Below are 19,921 nucleotides of genomic sequence, written 5' to 3'. Positions count from 1 at the left end.
CTCTTCCACCAGTCAGTCCATCTACCGATCAAATCAAGGCAAAAAAAGCTGCAGGCAGCAATAGACATAGACTCCGACATAAATTTCAAAATAATAGACATGCGCCTCAACGCAAAAACCGGTGCGCGCCCCTTTCAAAGAACCACCACAAAGAATTCAAAAACCCCCAAAAATCTAACAAAAGACATAGCAATCTCCACCTCAAAGGTACTTCTAGTTCCATACTCCAGCTGGCACGTCCCACGCTACCACGAATGGATGAAAGATGAGGTAGACACTTCCTCCCCCCACATCCTCAACTCAACTGATAAGATGAGCAGAAGCTAATGAAGAGCAGGAAATCCAAGCCGCCACGGCCTCGGAACCACTTACTCTGGAAGAGGAGTACGCCATGCAGCGCAGCTGGCGCCAGGATGCCGATAAGTTGACTTTTATTATTACTTTGCCTGTTCTTCAGCCTCAGCCTCAGCATCAGTCTCAGACTGAAGGTCAAGAGAGGCAAGGGCAAGGGTTACGGCTGCAGCTGCAGCTGCAGGACGGAGATGATGCACCTGAGCAGATGCTCGGCGACATTAACCTCTTTCTCCGGGTTGAGGATGAGGACGAAGACGGCCCGTCATGTCCAGAAATAATCATCGGGGAGATTGAGCTGATGATTGCCGAGAAGGCAAATCAGCGAAAGGGCTATGGGCGGGCTGCGCTGCTTGCGTTTCTGCGGTATGTGCTTGAGCATGAGGCAGACATAGTGGGGGAGTTTGTGCAAGGCACTGGTGCTGGCGCTACTACATTACAAGGCAGGACGGACTGCAGGTTTGGCGCGCTGAGCGTGAAGATTGGGAAGGAGAATGGGCGCAGTCTGGCGCTGTTTGAGAGTGTTGGGTTCTGCAAGGTGAGCGAGGAGCCGAGCTATTTTGGGGAGTTTGAGTTGAGGAGGATGCGGAGGGAGCTGTCGCTGGAGAGTGTGGATGAGGCGATGGCGAGGGCTGGTGTTGAGGGATATACTGAGGTTTCTTATGAGAGGACTGAATGATAGCCCATGGCATTAGTACAAGCTGTTTGATTGAAGCGTTGTTGTCCGTTCTGGTGCTACTGCTGGTTGCTGTCTCGACACGGCCATTACACTTCCATGTAGTATTCTGACCACCATCCCTGAATTGCATCCTGTACATCTAACCAATTGATATCCGAAATAGATACTCTATTGCCTCAATGGCTCCATTTAAAAGAATATGAAGTATTCTTTACCCTCATAGACAGGTAGCTACGTCATAAGATTAGGGCTTCCAAATCAGGATTAGCGGCTCTACCCCTCCGGTGTAAAAAAGTATCACCATCGGACTGAGACTTGTCAACAGTCAGGCAAAGAAAAGAAAAACGAAAATAGAAAATGCCCATCCCAATAACAATCATAACGGGCTTCCTCGGCTCCGGCAAAACCACCCTCCTCCTCAACCTCATCCCCCAGCTCCCACCGACCTACCGCCTCGCACTCCTCAAAAACGAATTCGGCGATGTAGCCATCGACTCGCAGCTCGCCTCGACGCAGTCCATCTCCGGCGTGCGCGAGCTGCTGAACGGATGCATCTGCTGCAACCTCGTGGGGCAGCTCAGCGACGCGCTGAACCAGCTGCGCGAGGAGGTCAAGCCGGACCGCATCGTCATCGAGACGAGCGGGAGCGCGTTCCCCGCGACGCTGGCGATGGAGGTGAACCGGCTTGCGCGCGAGCAGCCGGGCAGCTTCGTGCTGGACGGGGTGATCAGCGTGATTGATGTGGAGAATTGGGAGGGGTACGAGGATACGTCGTACACGGCGAAGCTGCAGGCCAAGTACACGGACTTGATTATCTTCAATAAGTGGGAGGGGGTGCCGGAGGAGCGCTTTGAGCTGTGCTTGGATCGCGTGGGGGATCTGGAGGTGCAGACCCCGTGGGTCAAGTCGGATAAGGGCCGGGTGGATAAGGAGGTTCTACTGGGGCTTGACGGGGCGTTGTTCGCCAAGGAGGATGCTGAGGATGCGTTGCGGTTGACGGACGATCATCACCAGCATCGGCATGACCACCAGTCTGAAGTCGAAGTGTTGTCCGTCACGCTCAAAGCCTCCCGGCCCGACCAGACTATCGATGTTGCCGCCCTCGAGATGATGCTGCTCGCTGCGCCCAAGGACGAAGTCTACCGGATCAAGGGGACCATGCGCTGTCCTGCCTCGCAACCGCCCGCCGACTCCGGGGACAACCCCGGCGAGAAGAAACCCGCGCCGCCTCTGACGTCCGGCAATGAAGCTGTCCGACACTACATTCTCAACTGGGCCTTTGGGCGCTGGACCTTCACGCCCTCGGAGATGGTGGCGGAGAGCGCGGACCCCGTTGTCGTTGCGCGTCTCACGCTTATCCTGGCCCGGTACGAGTCGGGCAAGTGGAAGAAGAAGCTGGAAGCTGGTGGGTTGATTCAGCTTAGTGAAGGTGCCGCGGGCGAGTTAGTGGTCGAACGCCTGGTATAGATTATAGGTTTTCTTTCTGTACATGAACTTCAGTGGAGCTGGCTCCTTATGATTGTGGTCAAGAGACGATGCGGGCAGGAATGTAGATAAAAAGATAGATATTTCATAGATATACAGATGACCCCCATTTTTCTGCATCAAAAATGAATGCACTCTATAGCGTCCAGGATTACCAAGAGAACCAAAGTAGCTCAGAAGACCGATTAGACAGTGTGACAATGTCTAGTCTATCAAGCAAAAAGCAAATCAATTATGGGATCTCCCGTCCTCCCCAATTATCTATCCCACAACAAACATAAATACAGACAGCAAATGAATACAGTCAAAGCTTAAGCAAATACAAGAATGTCTCTTAATACTCCAGGAGAGCAGTTGCACCGGCTTCGCTCGAGATGTAAATCACCTCGTGGTTGTCCGAGAAGCCGTTGAACCGGGTGGCGCTGCACTTGGTGTAAGCGCCCATCTCCTCAAAGTACAGCCAGTCGCCGACGTCCAACAGACCAGGCAGCACAATGCGCTGGGTGATGACGTCGATACCATCACAGGTCGGACCCCAGATGGAGTAGGCGATGCCCTCTGAAGTCGCAGCATTCAGAGCGGACGGCTGAGTCTCGCCGGAGCAGGTCAAGATCTTGGCCACGGGATGCTGGTGGTCGAAGATGATGTTGGAGAAATTGCCGTACACGCCGTCGTTCAGGTACAGCATGTAGGCATCGGTGGCCGGGTCCTCGGGGTCACGCACATCGCGGCGGGCAATGACATTGGCGGCCAGGGTGAAGGCGCTGGCGACGTAGTAGCGGCCAGGCTCGGCAATGACACGAATGTGAGGCGGGAAATACGTGTCAAGCGCCTCACTCAGGATGCCGGCAAACTTTTCAAAAGTGTCCTGGCAGAAGCCACCCCCGACATCCAGGGTGTGGAGCTCGTGGCCCACCTCCGCAGCCTGGTCAAAGACCAGACGAGCATCCTGCACGGCCTTGAGGAACGCGCGCGGATCCTCGGCACCGGAGCCCACGTGGAAGCTCACTCCGACGACCTTGAGCTCGAGCGCGTGGGCAAGTTCAAGCAGCTGACGGGCGATGTCCAGCGAGGCGCCGAACTTCATGCTGAGCCGGCACAGACTGGTCGAGTCATCGGTCAGGATACGCAGGTAGAGCTCCGCGTCCGGGTAGCAGGCCTTGATCTTGTAGAGCTCGTCGGCATTGTCGAAGGTCATTTGTTTGACGCCCACCTTGGCGGCATAGCGCAGATAGGACTTGGTCTTGCAGGGCTGCGCGTAGATGATGCGGCTAGGATCGATGCCAGTCCCGAGGGCCAGATCGATTTCCGCCTTGGAGGCACAGTCGAAACCGTTTCCAAGCTTAGCCATGAGACGAAGGATCTCCGGGTCGGGGTTGCACTTGACCGCTGGGAGTCGTTAGCTCATTGGTCTGAAGATCCAATGGTCAAAAAAAAAACCTACCGTAAAAAGGCTTGACGCGACCCAAGTTCATTTTCCAGCGAAGATGCTGTCGGTAGATCTCCCCCATGTCGGCCACATAAAAGGCATCTTCTTCACCGGGGCCGCACCGGTCCACATCCACCTCGGCGGCGCGTTTCTTCAGGACGTCCAAGACCAGGTTCTTGGCAGCCAACCTAGATTGCGAAAGGTCGTCCCATCCATGATTGCTGAGTTGACTATGGTGATTAAAATTATAGTCGTTTTTGTCGTGACAGTGTTTGGTCATGCATACTTCAGCAGGAACACAAGCAGTCGGTGCCATAACCATGCGCGCTGCGACGAAGCACGGAACAGGTCTTGAAAGGTTTTGGTTTTGAAAGAGATAAATAAGTTTATGAGACAAGAGTCAAGAACGCGACTGCGTGTTAAGGAGGACGAAAAGATTCGCAACCGAGGTTGACTGGACCAAGCCTCCTAGACCCTTCCTCCTTAAGAGGAAGAACCTTCAGAGAAGTCCTATGCGGCAGCTCAAAGAGTGCGGGAATAAGTTGGAGGGGCGTCAAAGGGTGGTTAAAAAATGGCGCACCGGAGGAAACCGAGGGAGGGGTCAGCAGGAGGTGGTGGAATGTTGTTAAGAGTGTCGCGGAGCCGTCGAGGCGAGACAATTTGACGAAAGGGTAAGGGAGAGGCTGCGAAAGCCGTGATGAGCTGGTGCCTTTGGAACCGGGGAGTTTCCAAAGGCGTAGAGACGCGGTCTTAAAATTGAGGAGAAAACTTTGTCGCTCGGTGGACAAAGTAAGAGAACTTTTTTTTAATCCCACAAATGAGATAAATCTGTCAGAGAAGAGAGCAGCGGTCAGTACCCTTGCAGGAGAGGTGAGAAATGACCGTAGGACGGAGGGGAGGGAGAGGTGAGAGATTTTATGGGCGAACGACGAGGCGCGTGCGGTCTTTTTTTTTTCGCTCGTTCGGCGGCGGTGGATGTTTGGTGTTTTAGGGCAAAGGGCACACGCCAGCGAAAGTGGGGGAAGTCGATAAGGAATGCCAATATAGGCAGAGACCAAATCAAGGAAATGAAGGAGCAGGGAATCAGACGAAATGCAACTTACCTCGAATGGCAATGGATGGGAAAGTGAGAAAGAGGGAGAGGAGAAAAGGAGAGGAAGAGGAAAGAAACGAGAGAACGAGGAAAAGTTGGTGATGGAGGAGAACGCACCGACTGTGGGGATGGAACCGCTCTGACACTGGCGAGGCGTACGCTATTTCCGGTGCCCCTCTATGACGAAGCTGAGGCATTTCTCACTAGGCACATACTCCGTACTGAGTACTGAGTAGTGTACCCTTACCTAGTACGTACTGTGCTTAAGGTGCAATTAATATCCGTCATTCTATTCGTCCTCCCCCAATTGACTCATCTTTGCTCTTTTCAACCCAAAATTGCAGCCTGATTTCTGTTCTCTTCCGGCTCCTCGACCCCTTCTGATCTGCAGGGGGCATTGCTGTATGATTCTGCAGCCTGCATTGCATGTGCAGGTGCATCCTCATACCCCTCAGAATCATCATCATCATCATCAGCATCAGCTGTCCTCATTCTATCCAGTCCGCTCGGATTGGATGTTATATTTAGCGCAATAGCTTGATTATGATTCATACCCCAGAGCTACCAGTATCCAGCTATCTCCCTCTCAACGACTAGTGTGCATATATATATATATATATATATATATATATATCAATTTATTATACATAAAACTTGCCTATTGATGTTTCAGAAACCTTACTGAAGCACAAAATACAGTGTCCAGTGGTGCCTACCTCTCTACAGCTACTAGCTAGAGATCGTCAACAGTCAACATAAATCCGCCTGAACACAGAAAGGGCTCCTACGTCACCACCAAACCCCTAGCAATGTTATTGTTATTGTTTCGTGTCTGGCCGACCGTAAAGGCAGAAGAAAGTTTCGAAAAGCGACTCCAGAAGGCAATGATTCACCTACTTGATTAGGATATATACGCATCGGTAGCCTGAGGCATCATATTCGCTCATCTCTCAAGACAAAACGAGTGAAGACCAATAAATCATGTACAGGAAGGAGACCCAAGAAGCTACCATGCAAATAGAGGTACTCTTATTATCTCGACATCATACAGAAATATAAATATGCACAATATCTGGCAAAGGTAACCCAGTAAACCCGTACCAAAGACAATGCCTTGGATCAAAAGAGTAAGCTGCGCCAGGCAAACTGAATCCTCAATAATGGGTATATAACTCTTAATGGAAGAGAAGGAAATAGAGCAGGTGGCAGATGGCCCACAGCTTTCAAAATATTACAAGTATGTAGAAAGACGGAAAACAGAAGAACCAAATGTCCTCATCACAACCACAGCACCCACCGGATGCCGGAAATTGCTCCTCGAAAGATATAGCGAAGGACCTTGAAGGCCATGACAATCAACCACACCCACCACAGCATCCCAACAAGCGCCCATTCGAGCATGACGAAGCCGGTACGGCGGAGCCAGCGCAAACGCCGATGGCGCTTCCGGATGCCCTTGTCGAGTTTGTCGCTCAACTGCTTCACTGCAAGCGTACTGGTCGTGTTGAGTTCGACGCTGAGATTTTCGGCGTCGTCCGCTAATGCTCGAACTCGCGGGGCAAGAGTCTGGTTGACCATATCTTCCAGCTGTGCCAACTGCGTTTTCAAAGCGCCCGAGGCTTTAGGGAAACCCTCCACAGTTCGCCGGAACGATTCTTGAGATGTCTCTAATCGCCGGAGCAGTCCCTTAGCCGCCACATCGAATTCATAGAGGCGGATGACCTGGGGCACAGGGGAGTCCGGATAGGCTTTCTGTAGAAAGTCTGGCGGCGGACTGCGTATCGATTCGGCCCGGCGGGTGATTTCCCGCGCTTTGATGCCCGATGCCAGAAGAAGCGCCCTTGTACGCTCGATTTCCCTTCGATCCGGGATACCGGAGTCCACCGAAGTTGAAATGCTGCGGTTGGAGATGCTCCATGTCCTTGACTGACCTGACGCACCACGACGCCTGCCTTGAGGACGATCTGCAGCCGAGACCTCTGCTTGCGCAAGCCCCGTAACCGGGGGACGGATCATGCTGAAAGGAACCGATGGATCTTTAATTTGCCTTTTCTCGATCTGGTTCCGGACCGTGTGGAACTCGGGCTCAAATCTTCGGCCATCACCAATTTTCTCCGCCAGAATGTGTGCATTCCTTTGTATGAGCTTCTTCGTCTGGGACACTTGTGCATCATGCAATGGAGCATCTGGACCCTGCTTCAAAGGACTATCCACTGCCGAAGCTCTAGGCTGTTCTTCTTGCTCGGCCCGTCGAGACGGAGTCGCCAAAGCCGCGGTTGACTGCAAAAGACTCTTCGCACTGCCACGCTCGGGATGCTTGCGAGGAGTCGCATCCGAGAATGTCGGAAGTCGACGTAGGAGGGCCTTGGGCCCCGATCTCTTTTCACCCTTCACTTCCTCGCCCTCGTCCAATGCACTATCCTCGGAGGGCAGAGCTGTCTCCAATGACGAATTCCTGGAATGAGCTGGATCGTCCTTTTTCATTATCAGGTCGCCCATTTTTGAAACCTCGTTGCCTACGATCTCTGCAATTTTCCCTGGCCCTTTAAAGATTCCGCGCAGCCGCGATTCAGGTTGAAATGATCCCTTGCGCGCATGCGTGTGGCTCCGTGTCTTGTCAGCTTGGTACAACGGAGACACATCATCGGGAATCGGGCTTGGTTCGAGTTTGCCGGCTCGATGTGCGCCATCAGATATATTTTGTTGTAGATTATCGGCAGTATCCGCCGCAGAGATCAACTTGTCCTCAAGGATCTCCTTGGGGCGTGAGCGGCTTTTGCTTCGCGCATGGCGAGCAATGATGCCGTGAGCAAGTTGTCGTTTGGATGGCGACGGTGAGCGACTTGAAGGAGGAGACAAGTTGGACGCAATGCTAGGGAAGTATCCAAGGGGAACAGGCGGAGTGCCAGTAGAAGAAGGATCCTGACGACTTGCGGCGGATGACAACGAGCCGCTTCGCTCGTCCAATTTGGCCCACGTTGGTTGAGTACTCGAGGTCTGGGAGGGTAGCGGTCCTGTATTGGGTCCATGTTCTTCATCTGGGGCAGTGGTAGAGGAGTTTACTCGCGAGCTCCGAGCTCCAGTAAGTTTTGATGCGGCAGATCGACCTATATTGTCCGCATGATGATACCAGGAGTGTCTTTCACCAGTGGTGGAGACACTGGAAGAGCTACTTGACCGTAATCCCAGTTTGCGCTCCTTGGTGCCTATGCCGGTCAGTGAAGTACCTCGGCTGTGGAAACCATGTGCAGGACTATGATATCTGTGCCGTCGCCTTCCACGATTGACGCTCCTGAACTCAGGTCCCAATGCAGGATGGGCATTTGAGAAAGAGGTATCAGAATCCGGGTGTTGTGCGCCCGCAGACGGCGGCTTGGCTGGCATATGCGTCTGGGCAGAGCTAGGTGGCATGGCGCCAGAAGGATGCAACTCTGCTGGGTCCGGAAACAGAAGATTCCCGTCTTTGTCCACCATCTTGCTCTTATTCTGGCCTTCTTCAACCCACGCGGCATCAGCCAGAAGCTCAGCCGGGGAGATTGTCCAGTCGAATCTTGGCCTGCGAGCTGCTTTCCCGCTGCTAGTGCGGCTGACTCGTCTTAAGCTGGAAGGAGGAGACGCTGCAAACAGATCTGGATCATCGGGCACTTCTCGGGGCGGATCCTTCTCGCCTCGTTCGAAAGGTGGCAGCTTTAGGCATTCAGAAGGCAGGTGTCTTTTGTCGCCATACTGAGACTGAACCGAGTTCACCCATTCACGCACCCTAGCCACGTCATACCAACCTTCCGACTCTGGATCAATCGGACGTCTCTCACGGAACCGGACTTTTCGGTTCCGAATCGCCTGGAGAGGATTGTAGTCTCGCGATTGAGAAAGGCTACCCTTTGACGCTGATGAGGCGTCTGTGGCATCTTGCGTGCCATGATGTCTCAGTGGCGGGAGCGAAGGGAGTAGACGCAAATAGAGATGAAATAGCTCAAAATGACGCCTGGCTTTATCGGCCCGAGCAAGCGTACTGGTTGAGAATGCCTCGGGCAAGGTCTCTCCTCCAGCAGCATTAGGTAGCAAATCCAGCACGGATGATGGATTCACGGCTGATTCACCAGGCGTTGGCGTGCCGCGGTCACTGATCCCCGCTTGGGTATAATCGCGATGCGTATGGAGAGCCGGATATCCACGGCTGGCGCTCGTAGTCAACGTTGTAGTGTCGGTATAGGGAACCGACGCCCCAGCCCCTGGGAGCCGCGTCGAGACGGATCGAACGAGATTATTCCTCCTCCGGGACTCACTCAAGTTCAAAGCCAGGTTAACAATCTGGAGTGAATCCCTATCCAAACCTGGGGCAGCCTCGTTATTGTCCGTCCTAGCTGGCGGCGGCTCCGACGTTGGAGGTTGCTGTGCGGACGATGGACCAGGCGTTTCCGTTCCTGCGGCCTCCTGAGGACCAGCAATCACCGACGGCCCTTCCAGCGACTCTTTATTACGACTCCAGGGAAACCGTGACCTCTTCTTCGGTGTTGCAATATCATTCTCGGGAGCGCCACGCTTCTCGTTGCGATGCGATTCCGAACGCCGCGGGCGATGAGAGCTGGTCCGTATGCTCTTTGACTTGGATAGAAATGATGAATCGACGAGAAACGAGCTCGAGCTCGCTGTCCGTCGCTGACTACGTCTCGCCCTGTCTCCATCGCGCGAGCTGCTGCCGAGCGTGCTGCCCTCCAGCTCGCCGCTTCCTCGTCCCTCGGTCATTCGTGTGGAAATCCGCCGGTAGGAATCGCCATTAGAGTCGAGTGAGGCAGCAGGTTTCGATGCCAAATTATCCCTGTGGTTCAAAATCGATATAGCAGCGAAAATAGCGATTCAACGGAATCACCAGTTTCTCCAACGTCAAAGTCGGGAGAGCGTCCGGGTCACTCCCGCGAAGTGAGTAAGGAGGTGCGTGTTACGTGGTGGAGAAGTCATGGAATTATTGAGAGAAGATACCGCAAATGCCGACTCCAACCTTTGCTCAACTCAAGAACATAGCGGCAGGATAGAATAAGTGGCATATTCTGCCACAACTTTCAGATGCAAGACATTCGGGTCGACATTCAGTCGATCAGCCATGCGCGTCAACGGCTTGGAGCTGCACGTGGATATACAAACAGAACAAACATTATATATAGCTCCACGACTCATGAAGACGACGTCAACGGAGGGAACCCTATAACCATGGATCGAAGATCTAGACAAAAAGAATATCTAGATCGATTCTAATAACGTAGTGCCACTAAACGTACAAGTCTTCCATAGACTACAGGAACATATACGCGAAACAGAAAGGGATCGCTACTTCTTTTCTCTATTCAACTCTCAAGCACTGGAGGCGTGCCTCTGTCTCGATAACCTGCAAAGTACATATGTCAGCTCATCTGTATAAATGACACAATGAAGTGAAAGGCCATCATCTTACCTCCAGAGCCTGTTTTACCTCCAACACCCGACGCACGTCACCCAACCAATCCTTGCTCAGAATCTTGGCCCATCCCTTGAGGGTGTTCATCTCACGAGCAGCGTCGTCGAGATTACCTTCCTCCAACAAATGCTCAGTGCGAAGGAGCACACTTTCGACGTCGTCGCTGCCCGCGACCGCGTCTTTCTTGAACATGACCTTGCTCAGAACAAGACTGGCCGCGTGGCTGGCGATACCAGCATCTTCGGGCAGAAGGCTTGCCTTGCGGACTTCATCGGCCACCCGACGGAAGCGCTCAATGATCTGAGACGTCGAAGGAATACCACGCTGATAAGCAGTTGGGTTGATCGATGCAATAGCAGCCTCAACGACTGGGTCACCAGCAGCCAGCTCTTTCACAGCAACAAGTTCACGAACAAAAGGCCGGGGATGGTAGAGCGCTCGAGGACGGAGCGGACGGCATCCACAGCAACCTGGAGCTGCTGGGTCTTGAGGTTGGTATCGATCACTTCCTTCCAGTCGGTAGTAAGCTTCTCGAGCAGGTTGACATTGGCGGTCAACTCGTTCAGCTTGCTTAGACGACCTTCACGTTCCCGCTCAACCAAATCCTTCACCTCATGAAGGTACTTGCGGTTAAGCTCGATGGCCTGCTCAACCAGCTCATTCTTGAGGCGCTGCTCAGCCACTTCTTGAGCCCTCTGCAGCTCCGTGTTGACCTTGTCCTGGTAAGCACGGGCGAGTCTCTCGCGCTCAATCTCAAACTCCTCCCGATACTGAGCAGCGTCATGAGCACGTGCCTCCTCAAAGCGACGAATCAGCTCTCGTGCAGACTCATCAAAAGTCGCATGGGCTTGCTTGATCTCCTCCTGGGCAGCATTTCGCGCTTCATTGCGGATGGCGATGATCTTCTCGCCAATAGTTCGAAGCTCCTCCTTTGCCTTGTTGACAGCACCAGAGAACTTGTGCGCGTTCTCATCAGCGCCGATGACAGTGATAATATCGTTGAAAGTCTTAACCAGTTCCTGCACGACCTCTTCATCGCCCTCACTGACAGTTGCGAATTCAATGGGCGTCACTGCTGGAGCCGCGGGTTTCTTGGGTTCCTCCTGCACCTTTTTCTTATTCTCCGAGCTCTGTTCCTTGGCAGCAGACTCGGCCTTGGCCTTCTCGACAGCGGCGACCTTCTCCTCAGGCTTAACTGCGCCAGGCTTGAGTTGCGCTTTCTCGCCATTATCGAGTGCGCTCATATGAGGGCCCTTCTGTGACACATCAGCTCCAGATTGCTCCTCTGCAACCTTCCAGGAAAGCCCGCTCTTGCTCGGAATTGTGACCGTGTTGCCCTCATCCTTGGGGGCGCGGTTCTGGTTTCTCAATGTGTTGGGGAAGCGGCGGTAGAAGTCGCGTTCCTCAAAGTACAAAACACAGTCCTCGCCATAAGGAACGTATTCCGTGAAGAAGTCGTGGAAGTTGTCAGACTTGAGCGCCAGAAAGATACCGCCAGCGTAGGCGAATCCAGACGTCAGAATCAAGTAGAGAAGGAATTTTCGAAATCGCCCGGTCTTGGGGGCAGGAGCAGGGGGAGGCGGGGGAGGGAGAGGAGCCTCAGCAGCTGCACTAATTAGCTCTTGGAAAAATTAATGACTTCAATGGACAACGGGAGGCGAACCTGGTGATGGCTTGGGAACGGTCTCTGGAGGAATAGGTGATTCGGAAGAAGGGGAGGCGGGAGTAGGTGCACCGGTGACGGGAGGTTTGGCATCAGCAAAGAATCTCTGTATAAGATGCCATTAGTATTAGCACGTATTCCCGAACCCATCAAGGAGCATAAGTTGTCGTCATACCTGGCCGGCAAAGCGGTTGCTTGCTCCAGCTTTCGGCAGCCATTGCGCAGCTGCCCGTGAGCGAGCTGAAGACAGGAGCAACTGTCGGCTCTGTGTGAAAGAAGAGCGCAGCATGGCGGGCCGCACAACAGAGGAGGAAGACGCTGAAGGCGGATTGAGAAGAGGGGGTTGATGTTGGCAAGTGGGAAAACGCGGACCGGAATTGAGATGATGCTTTTACGATCCGCTCCGACAGCCCTGCACAGCCATATCCAAGTGGCTTAGTTATGGAGGTCGCACCGCCCAAATTCTGCCACCGACTACATTCCGTGCTCTCATGGGCGAAAGAGTGATGCAACCATTTTGCGGTTTGAACTGAGTGTCTACATGTGGGAACAATATTTTCTTGTTTCGTAATACTGCTCCGTCGGAAATTACCTTCTCATGGAGCATTGGATGGCTACAAGCTGCGCGTTTCGTCTTTCGACGTTAATGCGAAATCAAGCACGCAATGATCAACTCAAGTGTCAATCTTCGAACAAGGCGTTGAAATGAGTATTATATAAGCATAGCATACTAATGTAGCCTGGATTGAATAAAGACAGCGAAGAGTGACAAGTGCAGAACCAAACTCAGCCCATCAGAGAATGCAGACGCCGGATTCAAACCAGAAACAGCTAAAGACAAGATAAGGTGACATAGCGGAGGTACAGCCCTATCGCAAAGCATCTAGAGAGCCAAATCCCAAATTGACCCTGCCACGAAGTGCGGATTCCGCAGCCAAGGATGGTGGATGATTCCCTGGGATCGAGAAGGCAGAGTCAGGAGCGCAAAGTATTGTTCATTCCATCTGAAGCTATTTCTCAGTCACTGAAACACCATTAAAACATATTGCGAAGCAAGGCCGGCATCACTTGGTCAAACTTAAGACAGGAAGATGCGGACCTCTCATATCTAGGCACAAGAAGTTGAAGCGGGAAAATAATCTGGATCTCGGTTGGGGAATTTGAGGAGGATGGCAGAGATTTCGGCAATTAACAGTTGCAAGCTCCGGCGCCCTGCGTGCCAGGTGCTTCCGGTCGCAAGTCCACACCAGGACGAGGAGTAGTGCGCAGATTGCGCGGGCCCGCCTGATCGAGAGGGAGTTTCTTAGCGATTGCGGCGAATAGTTCCTTCACATTTGTCGAAGTCTTCGCAGATGTTTCGAAGAAAAGGAGTCCGGCTTCACGCGCATAGGCTTCGGCATCAGCTGTCGGAATGGCTCTCTTGTCGGGATGCTCCGTAACTAAATCCAGCTTATTGCCAGCGAGGGCAATAACAATATTCTCATTCGCTTGTCGCTGCAGCTCCTTCACCCATGCCTTTGCCTTGTCCAGCGACGACTGTTTGCAAATTGCCCGAGTTAGTTTTCAAAGTAGCCTGATAGTAGAGAAGGTGATCGGGGCGCGTACAGCCTGAGTGATATCGTAGACAACAACAGCACAGTTCGCATTCCTGTAGTACATTGGAGCCAAGGACTTGTATCTTTCCTGACCAGCGGTATCCCATATCTCGAACTTGACCGTTGTGCTTTCGTCCAGCGAAATGGTCTGTGTCAGGAAGGCAGCGCCGATCGTCGACTCTCGGTAGTCATCAAATTGATCCTATGATATCCGTTAAAATCTAGGCTGTCCCCATGAGCCAACAGGCACCAGGAGAAGAAGGCCAAAGCTCACTTTGACAAATCTTAGCACTAACGAACTCTGGAGGATAAGATGTCAGCGACCGAAAGAACACCAATAGTGACTATAAAGAGCTCTAACCTTTCCAACAGCAGATTCACCTAAAAATCAAAACAGACGTCAGTAATGTAACTCAAAACAAATGCAGCGAGAGAGAACGAAAGGGTAAGCTAACCAAGCAAGACAAGCTTGAACTGGGCGAATCTAGCACCCGGACGGGTCCCTGCTGGCGCTCTGGAGGCCATAATGACTGATTTTGGAGAAGCACAGTTCCAGGACGTATCTTAGAATTCAAGCGCCGAGATCTCTGAGGGTTAAAGTGGTATAAGAATGAGGCAAGAACGTTCTGAGGGATGGTTTGAGAGTGATGAAGGCGGGATCGGGATACCGGCGAGGTTTGATGGCGGGCTGCTGGTAAGGGTAGTACTACTGTAGTCTTGTCTGTAGCAGTCTGGGACAGAAGCAGATGACGAAGGGGGTCAGCCACAACTGGCTTTTCAGGGCCTAAGGCAACTGAATAACTGGCGGGGCGGTGTGGCGCTCCCAATAAGAAGATAATAATGTTAGTCCTACGTCCTGTAGTTAGTACCTAGGTACGTAGTAATAATAATAATAATAATAAGAATCACAATAATACAACTTGCGACCTCTGATTTCGCTGTACGTAGTACTGGTAAGATACCTTACCTCTCTTGCGTCTTGCCTAGGTACCTCAGGTTCGAAGGTGGGCCTTATCACTTCCTTTGGGATAGACGGAAACACACGGTACCTTACTTTATCAACCACATGCTGGCATTACCTACCTTAGTACTATCTAGTCCTCAACGATAGTTCCCTTTCTCGCTGGGAAAATCACCTCCAGCCTTCTTCTTTCAGTCTCTCCTTCTCTTGGTTGATTACTATTTCCCTTTCCAAAATACATACGCACTATGCGTTGATATTCATTTCATTCGCTTTTCCTAAATTCAAGCTATCGCAACCTTCTTTCCGTTTAGATTGACGACCCATATCCTCTCAAGCCTTAACCCCCTCAACAGTGGGAGACATCGAAAATGGCTCCTTCTGTGCTACCCTTTCGTGACATCAACCTGCACGCCTCTCCCTCTCATTATGCTTTCGCTTCTCCATCATCACCTAATGCTCTGACGCTCGTTGTCGACCGTCCAACCGGCGACCTGCGACTTGCGGATGGTACCCTGTCCGGCGCGAAACGCATATCTAGCATCGCTGGTATCTTGGGTATGATCAAGCTCAAACTGGGTAGGTTAAATGTCGGCTCCGTCCTATCTCAGTTTCCATACTAACTGTCCCAGACAAATACATTATAGTCATAACAAAGGCCCAGCCCATGGGTAGACTTCGCGGACACATGGTATACAAGGTCGCCGCCACCGAGTTCTTGCCCCTCCGCGAGCGTCCACTGCACGATCATGATGAAGACACCTACCTGGCACTGTTGAAAGAATTGCTCCGAACTGGACCGATGTATTTCTCCTATGCATTGGATCTTACCAACAGCTTCCAGCGTCAATCTCAGAGTGATCCCAGCCTTCCCATGTGGAAGCGCGCTGACGATCGGTTTTTCTGGAATCGCTTCATTCAATCGGACTTGATAGATTTCAGTCTCGGCGCACATGATGCGACCGGTATGCGCTACGGCCCACAACCCGGAGCCGACCCCTTCATCCTCCCGGTCATATTTGGAATGCTCCGTATTATCCCGGCCAGGGTCAAGTCAACATCATTTACCTTTGCCCTTATCACCAGGAGGTCTAGGCATCGGGGTGGGACCAGATACTTCTCGCGCGGCATAGACGAGCACGGCCACGTTTCGAACTATAATGAGACGGAACAGATCGTGATACTTAATGATGCGACGGGAGGGCTCTCTGGTTTTGCGCCGGGACAGTCTATGACCAAGGATAAATCCGGTGGCTCGGGCCGGGATCTCCAGGTCATGTCCTTCGTCCAGACCCGAGGAAGCGTACCCGTATTCTGGGCCGAAGTGAACAACCTGAAGTACACACCGAAACTTCAGGTTCGCGGAGTGGAGACAGCTGTTGATGCTGCACGCAAGCATTTCTCGGAGCAAATCAGAATTTACGGCGATAATTATATGGTCAATCTTGTCAACCAAAAAGGCAGGGAGGAGCGTGTGAAAAAGGCCTATGAGCAGCTGGTACGCATATTGGTGTCTTCCTCGATCGAGGACACCGAGGCCGATGAAAACACTTCCGAGAAAGTCCATGTGGTAGAGCCCAGCCAGAGGCAAAAAGAACTGGATCGCCTGCATTACATTTATTTCGATTTCCACAATGAGACCAAGGGCCTGAGATGGCATCGTGCTGAGCTGCTTTTGGAACGTCTTGTCGATGGACTCTCACGAGGCGGGTACTTCCGTGGCGTTGAGGATCCCGGTGCCCCTGGCGGATTGTTAGAAACTCGGTCCCTTCAGTCAAGCGTCGTCCGGACCAATTGCATGGACTGCCTTGACCGGACGAATGTGGTGCAGAGTATGCTTGGGCGATGGGCTGTGTCGCGGCAGCTCATGGATGCAGGAGTCCTTCGTCCAGGCGAAGCAGCTAATGACGATCGGGAGTTTGAGAACCTGTTTCGTAACATTTGGGCCGATAATGCGGACGTTGTCTCGAAAGCCTATTCCGGCACAGGAGCCCTCAAGACGGACTTCACGCGCACCGGTCAAAGAACCCGGGCTGGAATGGTGCAGGATCTATGTAATTCCATCACCCGCTATATCCGCAACAACTTCCTGGACGGCCCCAGACAAGATGGGTTTGATGTGTTCTTGGGCACCTATCTGCCTCCTGATTCCGCTCTTGGCAACATCCAGCTCTTCGTTGACCGCAGGCCGCTGATCATCCAATCAATCCCTTACATCCTTGCTGCAGGCCTGTTCATGATCTTTGTTTCCATTTTCACGAGGCGGTTGCCGGACTCTGCCGTCTGGCCTATCCGCATATTTGTCTTTGTCTGGATTGTTGTTTCGGCCTGGTGTGCACGCTTCATCTTCGCGCATGGCATGCTCTATGTAAGTTTGACCTTTACACCATTGCTTGGCATGGTCATTTGTCACTAACATTCTGGTCACGTAGGTCAACTGGCCAAAACTGAATACTCCTACGGCTGGATCCGAAGGCTATCAGGATGCACTCATCAAAGCACGTTCGGACCCAATTGTTGGACAATTTCTCCCTGCGAGGAGGCACCAAAGAGGTTACAGCAATGCTCGCCTGGTTTTCCTGGAAGAAGGCAAAACCAGGATTGAGTGATTCGTGCCCTGTTCTCTACAATCGTCGCGTTTTCACTATTTCGTTATAATAGCGCATGTCTATGGCATATGCTCATCTGTAGTTCTACGCTAGACAGCGGTTTGCGATTTTCTTCTGTTTCAAATATTTTATTACTTCAGATTATTCTGGTTTCACCGCTCGATTCATGGTTCAAAGCTTCTCCTCCAGCCAGATGTATTTACATAATGGCTGCCTTGCGTGCATATTGCGTCCTAGTCTTGGCTTTAGGGTCCTTCCGGTGGCCCTGTATGCTTCAGATAGAATTAAACTGGACCACACTGCAGACTCATTCTTCGCCTATATTTGAAAAGTGACGATTAGGATAGGATTGACTGACCCCACGTGATGCTGTTGATAAGGTAGTCCCGTAATAATCTCCGAGCGTCGGAGACCCGCGGTCTTGCAGGCTACAAAAAAGATAAATCACACAATTTTCTCGTATCTCTCTACTCCGTACTTCCCCCGCCTTCCAGGAGGGCCTTTTATATCCAGCTCTGATGCGAGACTTCTCATGTTCTTCTTCCCGTTTAGAAGTAATCAGCTGCGCTTTTTGTCCTGCTCATCATCCGCAATGGCTCGAAACTATGATGTAAGTAGCGCTCTGGCGGTCATTGTGTCCATGACCCTGCACTATTGATCAAATAATGCTGATCTCGGGGCTAGGCTGCCATCTCGGCGCTGAATTTGCTGCAGAGCAACTTTGCCGCCATTCAGCAGGTGAATAAAGACAGGCAGAACATGAATTTACGGTCCATTCCGGAGACCATCGAGTGGCTCCGACGCATCGGGTACAAGGTGCGCATTCTTCCCATATTTGATATTATTTTGGCGGAGCCTTGCTCACCTAAAATACGTATGGCCGTGTACTGATGAAATGTCTATCAACAATGTGTAGCCTTCTGATTTGGACCGACTGAATCTCGTTCACATCGCGGGCACGAAAGGCAAAGGCTCCACTTCAGCTTTTGTGTCGTCTATCCTTTCCCAGTACACTGTCTCGCAATCACCCGAGTTGGAAAGCTCTTCCCGAAAAATCACCAGGGTTGGGTTGTATACCTCCCCTCACCTGCGATTTGCCCGCGAGCGCATCAAAATCGATAATGCCCCGCTTTCCGAGGAAAAGTTCGCTCAATACTTTTTCGAGGTATGGGACCGCTTGGAGGAGGCTGCTCGAGTCGCGGGGGAGAACCCTTCGGATCCACAGACGAAACCTCAATACTTCCGGTATTTGACGCTGATGGCGTTCCATACGTATATCAGTGAAGGTGTGGATGCCGCAGTGATCGAATGTGGTATCGGTGGGGAGTACGACTGCACAAACGTGATTGAGCGGCCTGCTGCAACTGCCATTACAAGCCTCGGGATCGATCATACCGCTTTGCTTGGAAACACAATAGAGGAGATAGCTTGGCACAAAGGTGGAATTATCAAGCCAGGCGTGAAGGTTTTCAGTTCACCTCAACCCCCCAGTGCTGAAGAAGTCCTGCACAAACGTGCGCAGGAGAAGGGAACGCAGCTGCAGATTGTGTCGGGGCACCCTGAACTGCATAGCGGCAGTGAGCTCAAGCTTGGCCTTGCCGGCGACTTTCAATATACAAATGCATCGTTGGCTGTAGCTACTGCCGCCGAGTTCCTTGCGAGACTGGGACTTGAAGATATCCCCTCGGACTTTATGGAGAGGCCTCTACCACCCAAGTTTCGCAAGGGATTGGAATCGGCTCGATTAGGCGGCCGATGCGAGACCAGAAGTGAGAAAGACATCACATGGTACATTGATGGCGGTCATACATTGGAGAGCATCAAACTGGCTGGCCAATGGTTTACTTCCCAGATTCAGATCAATTCATCATCGAGCGCTGCAGCTGAGAAGAAGCTGCGGCTTTTGATCTTCAACCAACAAACTCGCGACAGTAATGCTCTCGCCCAAGCGCTTCATGAAACCCTCTCAAGTGCTCTAGGGTCGGAGAGCCCATTTACCCATGCGATTTTCTGCACCAACGTGACATACAAGGACGCCGGGTACCGACCGGACCTCGTGAGCATAAACACGAACGCATCTGATGTGGAAAGGCTGCGGGTGCAAAACGGCCTCGCTGAGAAATGGAATTCCATTGACCCCAAGGCGGAAGTTAAGGTCTTTGGCACTATTGAGGAGGCTGTCGACTTTGCTCGGGAGCTTGCGAGACAGGAGAGAGGCCGTATAGGCCATTACGAAGCCCCTGTCATGACTTTTGTCACGGGCAGCTTACATCTGGTCGGAGGTTTCCTTGACGTTATCGAGACCAAACCTGGTCCACAATAAGGCAACTGTCACATCTCATTACATTACTCAGGATCCGCATCTTTTCTGCCTGCCAAAAGGCTTTCAACAACGCGAAGATACCCATATGAAATTTTTTCTCTGGTCTCATATAGAATCATACTCTTCTGGCCAGGAGGCGTTCGACTGGTTTTCAACAAGACCTCTCCTTCTAAATCGTCCCCACAGTAGCTATTTTGGCTCATTATTTGAAATGAACATGAATAATGCATAGCGATTTGCTATAATATGAACTTTTTCTCCTCTGTAGCCGAGTCAACTCG

The 19,921-nt window shown here is 51.9% G+C and overlaps 8 protein-coding genes across 8 annotated transcripts; 4 read left to right on the top strand and 4 right to left on the bottom strand.

The window, feature by feature from the left end:
- Nucleotides 1-54: 54 nt before the first annotated feature.
- P174DRAFT_505043 (uncharacterized protein) lies at nt 55-1,175 on the top strand. Its single transcript, XM_024831242.1, has 3 exons — nt 55-121; nt 191-270; nt 338-1,175. The coding sequence occupies exons 1-3, from the start codon at nt 100-102 to the stop codon at nt 1,028-1,030; spliced, it is 795 nt and encodes a 264-aa protein (XP_024681595.1). The 5' UTR covers nt 55-99; the 3' UTR covers nt 1,031-1,175.
- Nucleotides 1,176-1,387: 212 nt separating this feature from the next.
- Nucleotides 1,388-2,497, top strand: P174DRAFT_452249 (GTP-binding protein; the record flags this gene model as incomplete). The annotated part of the gene is made up of 1 exon (XM_024829065.1): nt 1,388-2,497. One exon carries the CDS (start codon nt 1,388-1,390, stop codon nt 2,495-2,497), a length of 1,110 nt encoding a protein of 369 aa, XP_024681594.1.
- Nucleotides 2,498-2,849: 352 nt separating this feature from the next.
- Nucleotides 2,850-4,266, bottom strand: P174DRAFT_373032 (type III PLP-dependent enzyme; the record flags this gene model as incomplete). The annotated part of the gene is made up of 2 exons (XM_024822473.1): nt 2,850-3,904; nt 3,960-4,266. The coding sequence occupies 2 exons, from the start codon at nt 4,264-4,266 to the stop codon at nt 2,850-2,852; spliced, it is 1,362 nt and encodes a 453-aa protein (XP_024681593.1).
- A 1,809-nt stretch (nt 4,267-6,075) lies between these two features.
- Nucleotides 6,076-10,100, bottom strand: P174DRAFT_442859 (uncharacterized protein). Its single transcript, XM_024827679.1, has one exon. It carries the CDS (start codon nt 9,781-9,783, stop codon nt 6,316-6,318), a length of 3,468 nt encoding a protein of 1,155 aa, XP_024681592.1. The 5' UTR covers nt 9,784-10,100; the 3' UTR covers nt 6,076-6,315.
- Nucleotides 10,101-10,226: 126 nt separating this feature from the next.
- Nucleotides 10,227-12,507, bottom strand: P174DRAFT_442857 (MICOS complex subunit MIC60). The gene is made up of 5 exons (XM_024827678.1): nt 12,328-12,507; nt 12,153-12,258; nt 10,900-12,095; nt 10,487-10,876; nt 10,227-10,420 (listed from the first exon to the last, which is right to left on the bottom strand). Exons 1-5 carry the CDS (start codon nt 12,439-12,441, stop codon nt 10,376-10,378), a joined length of 1,851 nt encoding a protein of 616 aa, XP_024681591.1. The 5' UTR covers nt 12,442-12,507; the 3' UTR covers nt 10,227-10,375.
- An 833-nt stretch (nt 12,508-13,340) lies between these two features.
- Nucleotides 13,341-14,272, bottom strand: P174DRAFT_373099 (Rab family GTPase; the record flags this gene model as incomplete). The annotated part of the gene is made up of 5 exons (XM_024822475.1): nt 13,341-13,688; nt 13,758-13,949; nt 14,022-14,048; nt 14,109-14,128; nt 14,203-14,272. The coding sequence occupies 5 exons, from the start codon at nt 14,270-14,272 to the stop codon at nt 13,341-13,343; spliced, it is 657 nt and encodes a 218-aa protein (XP_024681590.1).
- Nucleotides 14,273-14,694: 422 nt separating this feature from the next.
- Nucleotides 14,695-17,624, top strand: P174DRAFT_408911 (putative phosphoinositide phosphatase (Sac1)). The gene is made up of 3 exons (XM_024824193.1): nt 14,695-15,287; nt 15,341-17,076; nt 17,141-17,624. The coding sequence occupies exons 1-3, from the start codon at nt 15,080-15,082 to the stop codon at nt 17,315-17,317; spliced, it is 2,121 nt and encodes a 706-aa protein (XP_024681589.1). The 5' UTR covers nt 14,695-15,079; the 3' UTR covers nt 17,318-17,624.
- A 136-nt stretch (nt 17,625-17,760) lies between these two features.
- P174DRAFT_442854 (tetrahydrofolate synthase) lies at nt 17,761-19,874 on the top strand. The gene is made up of 3 exons (XM_024827677.1): nt 17,761-17,927; nt 18,002-18,133; nt 18,234-19,874. The coding sequence occupies exons 1-3, from the start codon at nt 17,910-17,912 to the stop codon at nt 19,638-19,640; spliced, it is 1,557 nt and encodes a 518-aa protein (XP_024681588.1). The 5' UTR covers nt 17,761-17,909; the 3' UTR covers nt 19,641-19,874.
- Nucleotides 19,875-19,921: the final 47 nt, after the last annotated feature.

Source organism: Aspergillus novofumigatus, assembly GCF_002847465.1.
Source record: "Aspergillus novofumigatus IBT 16806 chromosome Unknown P174scaffold_5, whole genome shotgun sequence".
Lineage (NCBI taxonomy): Eukaryota > Fungi > Ascomycota > Eurotiomycetes > Eurotiales > Aspergillaceae > Aspergillus > Aspergillus novofumigatus.
This window is presented reverse-complemented; position numbering and strand designations above follow the sequence as displayed.